General features: G+C 36.4%; 1 protein-coding gene across 1 annotated transcript; it reads right to left on the bottom strand.

The window, feature by feature from the left end:
• Positions 1-3,583: 3,583 nt before the first annotated feature.
• On the bottom strand, positions 3,584-15,696 carry LOC106657159 (splicing factor, arginine/serine-rich 15). The gene is made up of 16 exons (XM_014378513.2): positions 14,301-15,696; positions 13,928-14,056; positions 13,569-13,851; positions 13,329-13,492; positions 12,494-12,724; positions 12,250-12,396; positions 11,883-12,160; positions 11,496-11,815; positions 11,206-11,414; positions 10,710-11,127; positions 10,402-10,605; positions 9,296-10,291; positions 8,746-9,216; positions 8,243-8,642; positions 6,810-7,143; positions 3,584-6,477 (listed from the first exon to the last, which is right to left on the bottom strand). The coding sequence occupies exons 1-16, from the start codon at positions 14,328-14,330 to the stop codon at positions 6,022-6,024; spliced, it is 5,070 nt and encodes a 1,689-aa protein (XP_014233999.1). The 5' UTR covers positions 14,331-15,696; the 3' UTR covers positions 3,584-6,021.
• Positions 15,697-16,126: the final 430 nt, after the last annotated feature.

Below are 16,126 nucleotides of genomic sequence, written 5' to 3'. Positions count from 1 at the left end.
TTTTAAAATACTTTGTTTTAGAAGGCTAAACAATTCCTCGGAGAAATCGTAGCTAAGTTCGAATTTTAAACTGGTTCAAATATTGTTAAGACAATGTATAAACAGACAAATTGGTAACTTTAATATAAACAGTATGATCGTTAACGATTTTGACATACCAACTCGAGACACTAATTACGTTTACAGTGAAAATAAATTAATTTGAATCCTGTCTTTCTCGATTAACCAAGCTATTATACTAAAAGGTAAATTATACTCATTAAATTCTCGTAGCACTGAATTGAAAGATCCATTAGTTATTTCAGGCACCGAAATGAACAAAAGTGATAAGGAATCCCAGGAAGCTGTCTCAATATATAATTCAAGTCGATATGACAAAGAATACGTTTGTGATATTTGTCAGGAGGAATTCATACTGGAATCAAGCATGATAACACACCGAAAAACAATTCACAATGATCAAAAAGATTACGTATGCGACAAGTGTGAAGAGAAATTTAAGTTCCGAAGTCATTTGAGTAGACACCAAATATCGGTACACAAAGGCCCCAAAGATTTCTCATGCAACAAGTGCGAGAGAAAATTTGAAAATAAATCAAATTTACAGAAGCACAAGAAAATATTTCACGAAGTTTTCAAAGATTACCTATGTGAAAAGTGCGCGAAGAGATTTGGAAACAAACAGAGTTTGCTTCTACACATAAAGACAGTACACGCCAATTGCCAGAAGAAATTCGGACAAAAATCGAAGTCGATCAGACACCAAAAGACAGTCCAGGAGGGTCGCAGAAATTTCGCATGCGACGAGTACGGAGAGAAGTTTAGAAACAAATCTCATCTGCTTTTCCATCTGAAGATAGTTCACAATGTCTGCAAAGATTACTTATGCGACAAATGCGGGAAGAAATTTGGGGCTCGAAGCAGTTTGACTAAACACCAAAAAATAGTCCACGAAGGTCGAAAAGATTACTTATGTGAAAATTGTGGAAAAAAATTTGAAAGAAAATCGTATGTGTTGAAGCATCAAAGGACAGTCCACGAGGGTCGCAAAGATTTCGCATGCCACAATTGCGAAAAGAAATTTGGAGATCGAAGCTCTTTCATTAGACACACAAAAATAGTCCACGAAGGTCACAAAAATTATGCATGCGACGACTGCGAAAATAAATTTGGATATAAATCAGAGTTATTGAAGCACAAAAAGACATTGCACGAGGGTCAAAAAGATTACGCTTGCGACAAGTGCGAGAAGAAATTTGGAAAAAAATCGAAATTGCTCATTCACCAAATGACAGTACACGAAGGTCGCAAAAATTACTCGTGCGACAAATGCGAGAAGAAATTTGGACAAAAATCACATTTGCTAATCCACTTAAAGACAGTACACGAAGGTATCAAAGATTTCGCTTGCGACAAATGCGAAAAAAAATTTGGACAAAAAGTGAGTTTACTCGTGCACATAAAGACAGTCCACGAGGGTCGCAAAGATTTTGCATGCGACAAGTGCGAGTACAAATTTATCTATAAATCAGATTTGTTTAAGCACAAAACGATAGTTCACGAAGGTCGAAAAGATTTCGTTTGTGATGAGTGTAAGAAAAAATTTGGACGAAAATCGGATTTGTTAAAGCACCAAAGGACAGTACACGAAGGTCGAAAAGATTTTCTATGCGACAAATGCGAGAAAAAATTTAGAGATAAATCGAGATTGATTAGACATCAAAAGACAGTCCATGAAAATCATTACTATTTCGTACGTGATCAAATGCAAGCAGACGTTTAGGGATTAAAGCAATTTTATTTGAATAAAAAAAAAAGTTCATGAAGATCGCAAAGATTTCATATGCGGGAAGTGTGAGAAGAAATTATATTGTCTCCATATTGAAATTTGAGTTGACACCGAAAACAATATAAAATTAACAGAAACTACCTGTTTGACAGTTCTCGAAGTTTGTTAAGATTACGTTACGTATGTGTCATTGTACGTCTTTTTTCACTTTCGTGGTGGTGTTTCATTATAAATCAAATTTTGCGTACTACCAATTGCTACATCCCGTTTTTTGGCGAAACACTTCATTTAACAAACCTCACGTAATGATGCTTTTCGCGCCATGACGGATTGAATATTTCTGCCAACATAGAGATGTGATCCGTAGTAACGATGTGTTGTTACTGATAAACCGACGTGTAAACCATTATTAATTTAATATATGACAAAAAATGGTTTCTATATTTCTTTGAAATTATCAAAAGCTCTCAATTGTTTCACTCTTATCCTGAGTACTTATATCAATTTGAGTTTTCAAAAATCATCTGCCCAAAGTTAGAGAGGTGAATTGGGATTTCTTTCGATTCAAAAACTGCTTCAGTTATATAACATCGTAATTACTTCCAACATGTTTTTCTCAAAATAAAACTCAAAATAAATTCATTGAATTTGATAGAAATATTTCTTTGCAAGAATTTCATGAGATAGAATAGAGTATATTATTCTAGTTTTTATTTCTAGTTTAAATTAACAAAAATTACAGTTTATTATTAAATAAATATTTAAAATTATAATACTTGTGCAACATAAACAAGTGTGAAATTTTATATTAGGATTGAAGAAACTTTAGAAGATTGCGTGTGTTCATCATCTCACATTTAGCTACGCTGCGGTCATTTTCATTGATCAACTCAACGAATTTGTAAATAATCATGTACTCTTCTCAGTATTTTGATTTATAATTTCATCTTCTAATCTGTTACATTTTCGCTAATAAAATAAAAAGAAAAGGATAATAAACTTGCACTTTAGTCTCTTTCTCTCTCAAATGGAGTTATTACATATAGTATGATAAATCGCGAACAAGTTATTAAAACAAATAAACAGTTGCTGAAGGCTTTGTGGTGCAAGCCTCATTCTTAAATATCCTCAATTGTCTTCGCTGAAAATAAATTACTCCAAAATAAAACATTCAAGTCAGGTGAGTAAATAGGTATGAAGCTGGTTAACTTCTTTAATTACTCGATAAAAAATTTTTGATTTTCCACCTATGGTAAAATAATTCAAAACTTTGGCTAATGATGTTATTCAATATTTTTATTTTATTCTGTAATGCAATAGTTATGCTTGAAAGGACTGGGAAAAAATTATGTCATTGAAAATGAATGATAATAATATCGTTATACTATCAAGCTATCGAATTTATGTGCATGTTTAAGTAGATAAATTATTAAAAGAGGTAACAATGGTTTAATATATTTTAATGCAAAGTAATACTAAAAAATCTTTTCATAGGAGTTTTTTAAATTGATGTCTCTAAAAATTTTCACTATAATATTAGAATTTAGTATATTTGAAAGCAGCCAATTGAGTATCAGAGGGGTAATAGAATTTTTCAACTTTAACTTTGCCAGAAAATGTATGCATGGTGGGGATTTGGAAAAGCTTAACGACACGCAACACTCTGGTAACAATAAATTGAAATTGCATTTAAACCATCATCTTATTTCAGAAATTCTAATTAGAAATGATAAATTCATTATTCCGAGCTTCTTTCATATTAGTATATGAAATGAAATAATTATGACTTGAAAATAATTTGAGCGACGTTTTATTGGTCAAACTGAGATTATAATTTTGAATATTACAAACGTATATAGAAGCGTAAAATTCATGCTTGAAATGAATACACGAATTAATTAAAAAGATTCAAGTTTGACTATCTTACATTTAAAAATTATACTATTCGTGAAATATTTCCCATGTAAATAAGACAATGCGCGTGAATATTATTTATCCTGATTGTAGTTCACAGCAAAACATTGCAATTTTTACAAGGCAAACTAAATTACACTTTTTTTATTAGAACTAATTCACTTTTTTAGAAAGTTTCTCCAATAAAAAGTTGTATTACATTCGTACGTTTTCGCGCTTTTTTTTCTTTAAAACTTGTTACTTTATTGAGATATGAAGAATATTATCTTGCTCAATATCATTTTACCAATATCAATAATTTCTTATAAATTACAATAGATCATAATTTTACTAACAAAGAATTGAAATAAATTTAAGAACTCAATACTACTATTTGTTTGACACAAGAATTCAACTATTCTCAAGAAAATCTAGTCAAACATACTATAAAACAATCATTTTATCGAATATGCAAAAAAATAATTCACATGGCTCATGCATTCTGTTCTTTACAATTTTAGGCCATGCATATATAATAATAACAAGTCGATCGAAATATAATGAGAAATCATTTTAAATTTTTAAAACATTCATTTTCTTCAATTTTTCAACATAACAAGTCACGCTCATTCGGATTTTCAAGAGCAGTCCGCTAAATATTATCAGAGTGGTGCGAGCGATAAGCTTTTTTTTACGATTTGGGATACTATTGCTTATTAATTACAATCATGAAATAAATAAATAATTAATTACTAAAAAATAATCGTGATCTTTGTCTTATTTAGATGTGAATGAATTTTATAAAAAACAGTACCTTGCACTTGTCACTCAGTTTGAGTGCAAGCGCGAGTCCTCTCCAACGCTGCGTCGAGCATAAAACGTTGCGTTACGTGAACACAGGATGCATTTGTCTTTTATCAATTATTATGGTGATAGATGCATCTTTTGATAGCAAAAGACGATGTCATCTTTTCTTAAATTTAATCGAAGTTGAATTTCGACTACTATATAAATACTTGAACCAAGTAAAATTAAATTTTTAAAATAAATAAATCAGCAGTTTCTTGTGTGTAAGTTAACTTATGTAGAATTTCGTCTAGAAATATTTTTTAAAAAACCAAAAACAATATATCTAACTAGATGTAGATACCTATCAACATTGGGTTCAACAATTTCTTAAAAAATGAGAACGCAGAATTTTAATTTTACTATTCAAAGCAATATTTACAAAATATTTATTCATTTCGTTTTGATTGTTTTTTCAACCGGTTAAATTTGTATAAAAATCTATTTACATGATCGATAAATAGAATTAAATGGTATATTGATGACTTAATAAGTTTGATTCAAGTAAATAAAGACTGATCCTTATTGATTGTATAGTAAACGATTATACCGTGATAAACATAGAAAAATCCGAATTTATCGTACGAATGTCGGACTAGCGTCTATATATCAATGAAGCTTATATTTTTCAATCTTTCTTAAAATATAAATATACTCTATATTTATGTATTTCATTTGCATCGCATGCTAACATAATATTTACATACAAAAACATGACTCAATCTATAAATCATATTTCAGTATTTTTCTTGGACTTTTGGTCCTGTGTTCACTATCACAGCAGTTTTTATTTAATATTATTTTCAGAGTTAGCAGTGCTTGAAGGAACTCTCGATTTGCACTTTCTGTTCTTTCATTTAATGTTTCCATCATTCACACAAGCACTTTATCGCTTAATCACGATGATTTATTCAGAAATCTCGCATTTTTTATAGCTTTTCCTTAAAAAAAATATTCTTACCAATACGTCATAAATTAAAGATAATTGAGATTGTCCGATTCGAAATACTCTAATTTTTTAAGTTAACTTTAATGACGTATTATAAAAAATATATCAAAATCGAAAGAGAGCTCGGCTGCTCTCACCACTCTATAAATGTTTCACTTTGGACGCATTGACTTTGATATTAAGTATTCATATTAATAATAATTTGTTTTATTATAATAAACGACTTTACGTAATAACCATTATAGCTATTTATAATGTAATATTTTTAAACTCATAATTACACGTCGCGGTTGTAAACCGCTCTCGAATTCATCATATGTACAACATACACGAGCACGCGCGTTTGTTTACTATTTATAAAAAAAAAAAGAAGTTCATGTACATTCAAGATAGGTAAATTTTACTGATAATCGACTTATCATACTTGATTCTTTCTTTCTCGCTTTCTCGCTTCATATCAAAAGATTTAGCATTCATTCTTAGACACACGCGCAAATAAATTGTATTAATAATAAAAATTGTTTAATAATAGAGATTATTATCATTACGCCTCTGTTGTCTGCTCTTCTGGCTGATTGGGTCGATCTGTTGATGTTGGGTTATTTTCACTTTCTATGTGGGCAAGCTCACATTTTTCTTGCTGTGATGAAGTTTCAAAATGTTCTTGCACTGATTCAAACCTCTCTTGTGGTTGATCAAACTTGTCGTGCTCGTTGTGCGAGGAAGACGTTTCTTCAAAATGTTCCTGAGTCATGGGGCATGAATCGAAACTTTCAGTCCTCTGTTCTGCAGCCGATTCAAATTTTTCTGCGAATGGAGGAGGTTCAAAAGATTCTTGAGCTCTTTCGAATCTTTCTTGTGGTGCAGAATCGAACCTCTCCTCACTTTTTTGTTCAAATTCATTTTGTTGTGGCTCATTCATTTCTTGATTTCTTTCACAGTTTTGTGATGTTGCATAGTTCTCTTGGTATTCTTGTGGTTGATCGAAACCTCCATGCGACTGTAGAATTTTTGAAATTGTTTATAAGGATTTATGGTGATATTCAACTAATTCAGATACTTTCGATTGTGCAAAGCTAGCGTTAAGTGTTTATATGATTATTTATATTAATAAAATATGAAAAATCATTTTACGTCAACTATCCAGGTTTGAAAAAGTATTATTTAATCGAACAAAATAATAGCATTTTTATAAGGGAAACCCGACGATAACTTTTGGTCGTTAATTTTGAAGAAGTTGTTACTTCAATGACCCCAAATAGTAGGTATTAAATCCTGATATTTCAGCACTATGTAATGTTTATATCAATTAATATCAATTAATGATCTTACCTGTGAATCAGTATTTTGTTCTGTCTGCGACATTGAATCAGGTACAAAATTCGTTTTATCTGTATTTTCATTATTCCAAGACGATGGACCTTGCTCCAGAGTTTGCTCGTGCGCCGAGGCAGAAGTTGATTCATTCCACTGTTCTGCATTTTGAGCAGCAGGCACTTTTGATGCATCGTTTTCTGCTTCGTTATTTTGTGACGAGTTCCAGGTATCTTCATGCTCATTTTTGTCGTTGCCACTTGCAGACTCACTTTTGTCTTGCTGTGATTGATCTTGATGATCAGCGTTGTCTCCTTCGTTGTTTCTGGCAGATGGGCTTGCATTGCCCCACCTAATTTTGCATACACAATAGTTTTGTAAGATAACTGTTTGGAAACGGTTTTTGATTGAAACGAGCTGTAAATGAGTGGCACGAAATGCACCTTCAACTCATGTTCAGTAATAAATCATTGTACGATGTTAAGCAATGGTTTTTACTACTCAACAACTAGTCAGGGATTTAAATGTAAAAATATTGAATTAATACTGTAACTTTTAAGTAATTTAGTTGAATGTTAATGATTATTATATTTTATATAAATAATTATAACAAAAAAGAAAATTACTAGAAAAAAAAGAAGAAGACACAAGGGAATTTACATAGCTTTCAAAACTAATTTTAAGCGGAATTCTTGAAAAATATATTTAAAAAATTATTATGGTATTCCTTTACGTCATCTGAAAGATCTTTCTATGGTAAAAATGATAATGAACTTAAGCTAGAATAACAAGTACAATAGAGCCAGCACATAAATGAAGAAAGAACGTCTCACATCATGAGCCTCGTAAGAATTATTCCGAGGTAAATCGACAATTCTTGTGACACTGAATTATAATGAAGAATTTCCTAATTTTTGAGTAATTTAAAATTACTGCTGACTACGAGAATATTAGCAAAGTCCATTCTGTATCACAATATATTAAAATAAAATTTTTGGAGTATGTTCAAAGCAATGTAAATTGTAAAATAATCTGAACACACAGGCATCGTAATTAATAACTTAGGACTTTAAATTATTTTCTAAAAAGGTCAACTTATTTAACACATATTCTAAAAACTATTGAGCATCTAGCCCAAATAAGATATCGGCTAGTGCAGAAATAAACTTACAATGCACCAAGGACATTAAGCATAAAAGTATTATAATTTATCGCCCCAGCATAGAAAGGTATCTTCAAACTCAAAAACAAAAACGAACCTTAGTCTTGTGTTAATAACATGGGCTTAGGGCGTTTTTTACTTTTTAATTTAACGAGATACCTTTTTGCACTAGAGCGATGATTTAAACAATTGGTAAACGAACATATTTTTTAGTGAATGTTAATGAGGCATTTTTAAATATTCAATAATAATTTCAAGTAAATATAAAAAGTAAAATTAAATATCTTACCTAGATTTCCTAGTTTCTCGTCGTCTGTTTTCTCTTTCTTCTTTGTCATTTTTTCTTCGTTCTTCAGATTTTTCGCTACTTCCTTCCATAAGCTCCATACCGTCGTCTAATCTCGGTCCTCCGGGTCCCAGCAGTCCATCTCTCCAGGGGCCTTCATTCATCAGTGGTCCACCCATCAAAGGTGGAGGCATGCCTCTGCTAGGGGGACCATCAATACTGAAGGGTCCTCTGCCTAAAGGCGGAAGGGGACCACGTCCATCGTCGTATGCACCTCCTGCTCCTCTGAAGAATGGCCCATCTGGACCATCAAATGGCATTGGACCGCCTCGAGGGCCATATGGTGGTCTCATTGCAGGACGCATGCCGCGTGGTCCTAAACTCCTTGGATGGAACATCGGACCTATTTAATGAAAATTCAATTAGTAAAATAGCGATTAACTAACTTTATATTTATTCTTAAAGTTAAAGAAAGATTAGGAAAACAAAAATCGATAGAAACGTACCGAGTCCACCTCGACCCCCTCTAGGACCGAATGCATCAGGGTTGCCCATGATACCACGAGGTGAGAATCTTGGTGACATACCTAAAGGTCCGAACTTATCTAACATATAAAATTCTCGTCTTCGGTCGAAATCTGCCATCTCTCTCAACTCGAACTCGTCTAAAGGCATTCTTGGCATGTCAAACGGCGGTGGTATGTCACCAGGAGCATTTCTGCCTCCACGCATGTCGAAATCAAATGGAGGACCTCGACCACGTTCGAATTCATCCAAACGACCAGGTGGCTGTGGCCGCCCGTCTTTATCTCGGCGCAGGTCATATTCATCTGGTCGCCCCGAAGGAATTGGAAAGTCATCGGGAGGTCCAAATCTAGGCCCCAACAGGCTTCGAGGTCCTTCCATGAAGTCGTCCATTGAACCACTGCGACCACCCATGGGTCCAACGCGGGAACCAAACGGCCGATCACGATCGCCTTAATCATTAAAAATATTTTAGTTGAATTGACCCAAGAAATGACGCTTATAGATTAGAAATAAAAATAACCAACTTACCAGGACCAGCACCACGTGGAAAATCGCGCACATCCCTCTCAGAGACTCTAGGTCCACCAAAATTTGGATTTCCTGGAAAGTCAGGGACTGGTGGTACACCCGGAAACTTGGCCGGTAAATCGAGCAAACTCGGCGGGCCTTCACCTGGCCGCCTAGCGCCAGCAAGCAAACTCGGTGGGGGTGGTTGACCCTCCATCGAGGAAGCTCGTCCAAGTCTATCGCTGGAGCTACGGTCCATTCTTTCGGAACTGCGATCGTTCGACCGACTTCCAGTAGGACCACCAGTGCCACCGCGCATATCTCGATCAATATTGCGATCGTCGATCAACGGCAATGTCCCGTCCGCTAATTGTCTGAGACGATCAGCGAGGCTCAATTTCGGACCCATGCCATCTTTTTTGTCGTTTTCACCAATATGATTACCACCTAGTCCTTGCAAGCCTCCTGGGCAGTTAATCATGTCACGCATTGGCGAATGTCGATTATCTCGAGCTTCGCGATCTCTTCTCTCGTCTCTGTCGTTTCTGTTGCCGTTGTCTCTACTATCACGTCTGTTTCTGTCTCTTCCACCTCGATCTCTTCCACGGCCTCTGTCTCTACTTCGATTGTCATCTCTGTCTCTGTCGCCAAGACCTCCTCTGTCTCTGTCTCTCCTATCACGATCTCGTTCGCGATCGCGGAAGCTGTCACGCTCATCTCGATCGTTTTTCATAGCTGCAAGTAGCTGATCGCTTAGCAAACTTGGCGGTTTACTGTGTTGCTGCTCTTTTATGGGCGGAACCATATCGTCTTCCATATCAACGTCCATATCGTCTGACATTGGTAGAGGTGGGTTTTGTTGTTGCTGTTGTCTTTGATTCTGTTGTGACATGGGTGGCATTTGTTGCAACGGCATTGGTGGCACACCAAATGGTTGGCGCATCATAGGAAGATTAGGCATTCCTGGCTCTGTAGTTGGAGGCGCAACACCAAGTGGTGGAACATTATGAGGCATACCTATAATTAAGTGTCAATTGTAAAATATTGATCGGTACTTATCCAAATAGTTTCGACATAACTTCGCTTCCTCTCAATACTTTTTATTTCAATTCGTGAATAAAACTTACCAGTAGCATTTGGTTTGTCCGAAGGAGCTGCTGGTGTGGGCATTGGTATTTGGGTAAGTAGACCGAAGGGTGAGTTAACGGACTGCATCATTTGCTGCATCATTCCGGGCATAAGGCTCTGCATATTTGGTGGTGGAACACCGAGGGGTACGTTACCCATCAAACCAGGAGGCATTTGAAGACCCATTGGTCCTAACATTCCAGCTGTAATAATTGAAACAATAAGATTAATTAGTTAACCATTTGGAAAATTCAGATTTTTATTCATGTTAATCGATTATAGATTACAGTTAAAATATTATACTTACGAGGCATAGTAAAACCAGGTGGCATCATTTGTAATTGATTGGGAGGTGGCATAATAGGTGGTGCCGGAGCGTTGGCGGGTGCTGTTGGAGCACGGACCGGAGGAGGTTGACTAGTATCAACCATCGGCGCACCAGAAGATGTTGGTACACTATGTTGTCCCATAACATCATTCATATTTACCATACCAACTGATTGCATATGAGTTAAGTCCGAATCATTCTTATTATGCCTTCTTCTGCTCTTTAACCATGGAGGCATCGAATCTTCGTCGATCATTCCACCTTCTTCAAATAATTCAAGCTCTTGATCTGATACATTAGCAAGTTTATTCCAAGGTATATAAGTAACTCCTGCTTCGACTTCCCAATAATCTTTCCAGTCTTTGCCTTTAACGCCTTTGCCAGGGGCCCATGCCAACTAATAGATTAAAAAAATTACATCCATAATAAGTCAGAGCTTTTGCTTATATAAACTTTTATTAGAAAAGAATGTTACCGTTATAGCTTTTCCTTGCATTTTATGATTTTTCAATTTGGTCAATGCTTTATAAGCGTCTTGTCTTCTATTCATGCATATAAATGCGCAGCCTCTCGGAGATATCAAATCTATACTAACAATATCACCTATTTCACCAAAAGTATCTGATAATTCCTCTTGATGAACTAGTTTCGATAAATGACCAACCCACAACGTTGTACTACAAACTAAAAAAAGTAAAAAGAACATCAGCTGTTATTATTGTAATTTCAATTTAAAGAACCACGATTAAGTGTAAAATAACTTACCACTAAGTTTTTCTCTCATCAAAGGCGGAAGACCACGTTTTCGACGTTCTCGATCTTTTTCTCTCTCTTCTTCCGTCATTTTATCCCGACCATCATCATGTTTTCGATCTCGTGATCGCGATCTACGACGATGAGATCGAGAAATTGAAATCGATCTAGAACTGGATCTGGTTCTCGACCTGGTCCGACTTCTCGATTTCCGTCGGTGTCTAGGAGATCTTGATCTAGAACGTCGAGATCTGTAACGATCAGGAGAGCGACTCGAAGATCTTGGCGGTTCATTAACTATTTCTACACTGTTTTCACGTCTAGGCATATTGCTATTGAAAATAATTTTGGTTTAGTAGGAGAAAATGAGAAAATATCGCTTGATTGTGAAGTACATACTTCTCTTCAATACGAGGACTCTGAGTTATAAGTACAGGCTGATTGTTGGAAGTTAAATTTGCTTGGGATATTGGTGGTCTCATCAAAGGTGGCGGTGGTTGTGCAACAAATGGCATGTTTGACGGATAGCCTGGAGGAGGTTGACTCATATCTTGTGGCATCATTGGCAATCCCATTAAAGGAAATGGCACAACTGGTGGTGGCGGAGGAGGTGGCGGTGCTACTGTCTTTGGGGCATCACTTGGTTTCAGTTCACATTCCGAAGCAAACGGAAGAGTCTGAAAAATCATTAAAAGTAATTATTATAGATCATTATTACAATAAGAACTATAGATGTCTTTGAATGAACTTTTATCATGATACATACTGGTACTGTTTGTGCTAAATGCTTATCAAATTCTTCTTCTTGTTGTTTCATTTGCTGCAATTTGCGCATCTTTTCTTCCATTTCATTTTGTGCTGAATGTGTGCTATTTTGCATGGTCTGTTGCAAAGCTTGAATTTGTCTCAAAACCTGGTAAAATAAATCAATTTATTAATAATGTTATTACATTATAAATATTGTAGAATGAAATGTATTGATATAGTGTTTAGAATAAAATAATGATTACCTCAGGATTGGTGAGAAGGAGTCCTAAACTTTCTAAATTATTAGTAGCAGAGGTCATGGCATTGTGTTGAGCTAGAGCATTTTGACTTAATTTTGGTGATGTAGAAATATCATCATCTTCCTCTTCTCCGTAATCAAAGTCAAGCAATTTTTTGTCAAATTTAACTGAAGAACTTTGACTTGCTTCATTACTTGCAGCCTCCTGTTTTTTTAATAGCAATTGCTGTAAATGCTGCAATTGATCAAGGAATGAAACATCCATTTGTTTTGAACCAACCTGCTCCTAGTAGACAAAATATCACATACGATTCTCCTGATTATATTCTGCATTTACTTTAATCATGCCCAATTTTTAAAGTCAATTTTCAACATAGATTTTGGAGTTTACATATTTGAGTTTAGAATGTTTTACCAACGAATAATTTATAGCTTTTTCTATCCAAACAAGCAGTCAGAATAAACAACTCAGGAGAGGAATGTCAAACTAAGAGCAGGTTAAAATATTATATTTTAAAAGATTAAAGAATAAGCCATATTCATGTATATTATAAGAGTACTCGAGTATGCTTCAAAATTGCTATACACAAACCAGAAACTTTAACAATCGTCAAGTTTTCTCTGTCAATTTTAGAAGACTTCTTAACTGATTGATATAGTGACAATTGCTAAGTAACAATTTTTTGGTTTGTCTAATAATTTGAACTTCTCAAGCATAGATTATCTTCAGTTCATTGTAGAGAAAGATTTCTCATGCAAATACAAAGTTGCACAAAAAGAAAAGAATTAGAAAAGTTGCATAGTACATGAATAAACCACAACAGTTCATTCACACTTACCATTAATTTGTTGGCATTGACTATATTAGCCGTCTCCATTTTTGTCTGAGCTAACCATGCTGGATCTATAGGCTTAGCTGTGGTAAATAGTTTTTGGTCCTTTGGTGTATTTTTGGCAGTAGATGGCAAAGATTTTAATGGCGTACTTGTGCTTAAGTTGTTACCTAAAATGTTAAAAATAAATGAAATTAACTGATGGTTTAAAAAGTAATAAACTCATTTAATGTTTTGATAATTTACCATTTGACTGTTCCTTATGAATAGGATGGTTAGGATCAGCTAGATCAAAAAGCGGTTGTATAACTTCAGGTGGGAAAACTGAATTCTTTTGCCAAAGATTCAATACTCTTATGACTTTACTCTTATCTTCTGGTGGACACTTGAGCAAATTTAAAAAAGTTTGTTGCATATTTTTGGCGAATCTTGGTGCAAACACATCTTTGTCAGGGCCAAATTGATGTCTCGATTGTCTGACTATTGAGTCGATGACGTATAAGCCGGGAACTTTGTACTCTGCTTTGCACTGCAACGTATAAGGACGATAATTAGTTAAATGTAACGTACAATTTGAGAAGTTACAAAATTGAAATTGTTTTTACTTTTTGGATGAACTTCTCCACACTCTGAACGACATGTTTGTAGAATTTGATGGCCTTGATAGCTCCCCTGGTAAGGGAGTTCATCTTAGCCTTCGATATCGGTGGCTTGACATCGTAAAGGCTTGATAGCTGAAAACAAATAGATAAACATCATTAATAACTTGTGATTTCATTGCATCAGTAAGAATGAACAGAGATAGGTGTGGAGGCTGCGCATTCAACATCATTATTGCACAGTTAGTATCAGTAATGACACTCATCAACCCGTTCTACGATTATAACCAATAAAGGCGTACACTCATCCGCATTTGTAAATAAGAGATCACAATGCATCTCGTTCATAACTTTTAACACATTGCACACCCAGACTTACCTCGTTGTTGAAAGCTTTGACGGCGTCCATGATGGGGCTCGCTTAGGTCAGCTTTTACAAGCCGCCGGCGATGCCAAGGTAACTCGCCTCTCGTTCAGCGTGGGTGCCGAGAGGTGCAGGTTCGTGATGATGAAAAAAAAAGGGCGCCGCGTCCCCGCTACAAATTATATCGTGCACTCGTGTAGTGGCGCGTGGACACACAACTCACACAGATCTCCGTGTTTATATTTACGTTACACGTAAAATACAGCCCACGCACTTTAGGTTATTTAAGCACTATACTACTCTCAGAGACAGAGCCGTGAGCTCTCATTAGTTTTTCTTTAAGAAAGAGTTGCACACTCTGCAGCAGCAGCAGCAGCAGCAGCAGCACAGCACTGTAGTGTAAGGCCAGCCAGCCAACACTCAAGCAGCAGATCAGAACGCGCCTATATATAGCTATGTATATAGACACGCAGAGAATTGTATCACATACGCGTATACACAGATGCGTTTTTGAACATGAGGTCAGATAATCCAGACACTGCACTATAATACATGCACTACGGCGACGGCTATGACGATGACCGCGACAATGATGACGAGGGTTAAGGGTACGTGTCCCACCACACTACACGTATACTCGATGCAATGCTATATAGCTAGCAAGAGATAACCCTACGCGCGGTGGTCGTCAGCGCTCTTCGTAGCCATTTACAAGAACTTCATTTCACCCGCCCGCGAGGTGTCGGACTGTATTATTGGTAGCAGTATCTTAGAGAGCTAATTGTTGTTGACAAATTGTCGTTGTTGAGGTCGGTGTGCGCGGGAGGAGGAAGACGCTGCGAACTCAGAGCTGCGTGAGTCGTGCTCGTGTATCTATGCTACGGTGGCGGCGGCGGCGAAGACGACGACGTCGTGTACAACGTCGTTAGTGCCGACAAGGCCATACCATTTGCCGTTGACCCGTTGGACTACGTGTGCCTCTTGTATATTATTATACTTTTGCAATTATCTATATCTATTCTCTCTCGCTCTCTCGGTCTACTTTGTACGCGTTTTACAAGTGTGTTTTAGCTGCAGCAGCACAACCGCACGCATACAGAAATACTATACACGTAACTAGATTTGATAGGTGTTATGTATATATGTATGTAACAATTCGCGCGGAGCAGCAGCAGCTCGAAGTAAGACGACGACGACGACGACGTTAAGTCTTACTTATGTGTTGGTGCGAGCGTGTGCAGAGCCAATCGTCGTAATATGTATATAGTATCGAGAAAAGTCTAGTGACTAGTCTCTCTCGTTCGGGAATTCAGTGCATGCGAATCGTGTATATACGACGATGATATGGCGAGAGAAAGAGACGGAGCGATGCGGTGGCCCCCACAATGTACGAGTACAAGATGGCGGCGGCGCGGCCAAGCTGCAGCCTATGCAGAGTCGCGCGCGCGCCGAACCATCCATCGAATATATAGTATAGAACTCGGAAACAGTTGCGCGCGCATTTTCAGTGTGATGACGTCTAGTAGACAGGAGAAAAAGCGGGGTAAAAGCGTATATAAAACACATATACCACACCGCGCCGCGAAGTCAAAGTCTTGGAATCGAAATGCGTGTATTTTGAGATTTGGGACTCAAGGTGTCGCTCGTGCTTGGCAGCTTTCAAAAATCGCTGTTGCTCTCTCGTCTCCCCGATGGAAGATGGAATGTGGCAGTCAATGAACTTTACTCATTATGGTGGCTCGCGGTGACATTTTTGAAAGAAGCGTTCGGATCGCATTGTATAATATGGGTTTGTTTTGGAGCCCGCATATACGGAGATTGCGCTGCCGCGCGTGGCGCGT

Source organism: Trichogramma pretiosum, unplaced genomic scaffold, assembly GCF_000599845.2.
Source record: "Trichogramma pretiosum strain Unisexual culture from Peru unplaced genomic scaffold, Tpre_2.0 scaffold20, whole genome shotgun sequence".
Classification (NCBI taxonomy): Eukaryota; Metazoa; Arthropoda; class Insecta; order Hymenoptera; family Trichogrammatidae; genus Trichogramma; species Trichogramma pretiosum.
This window is presented reverse-complemented; position numbering and strand designations above follow the sequence as displayed.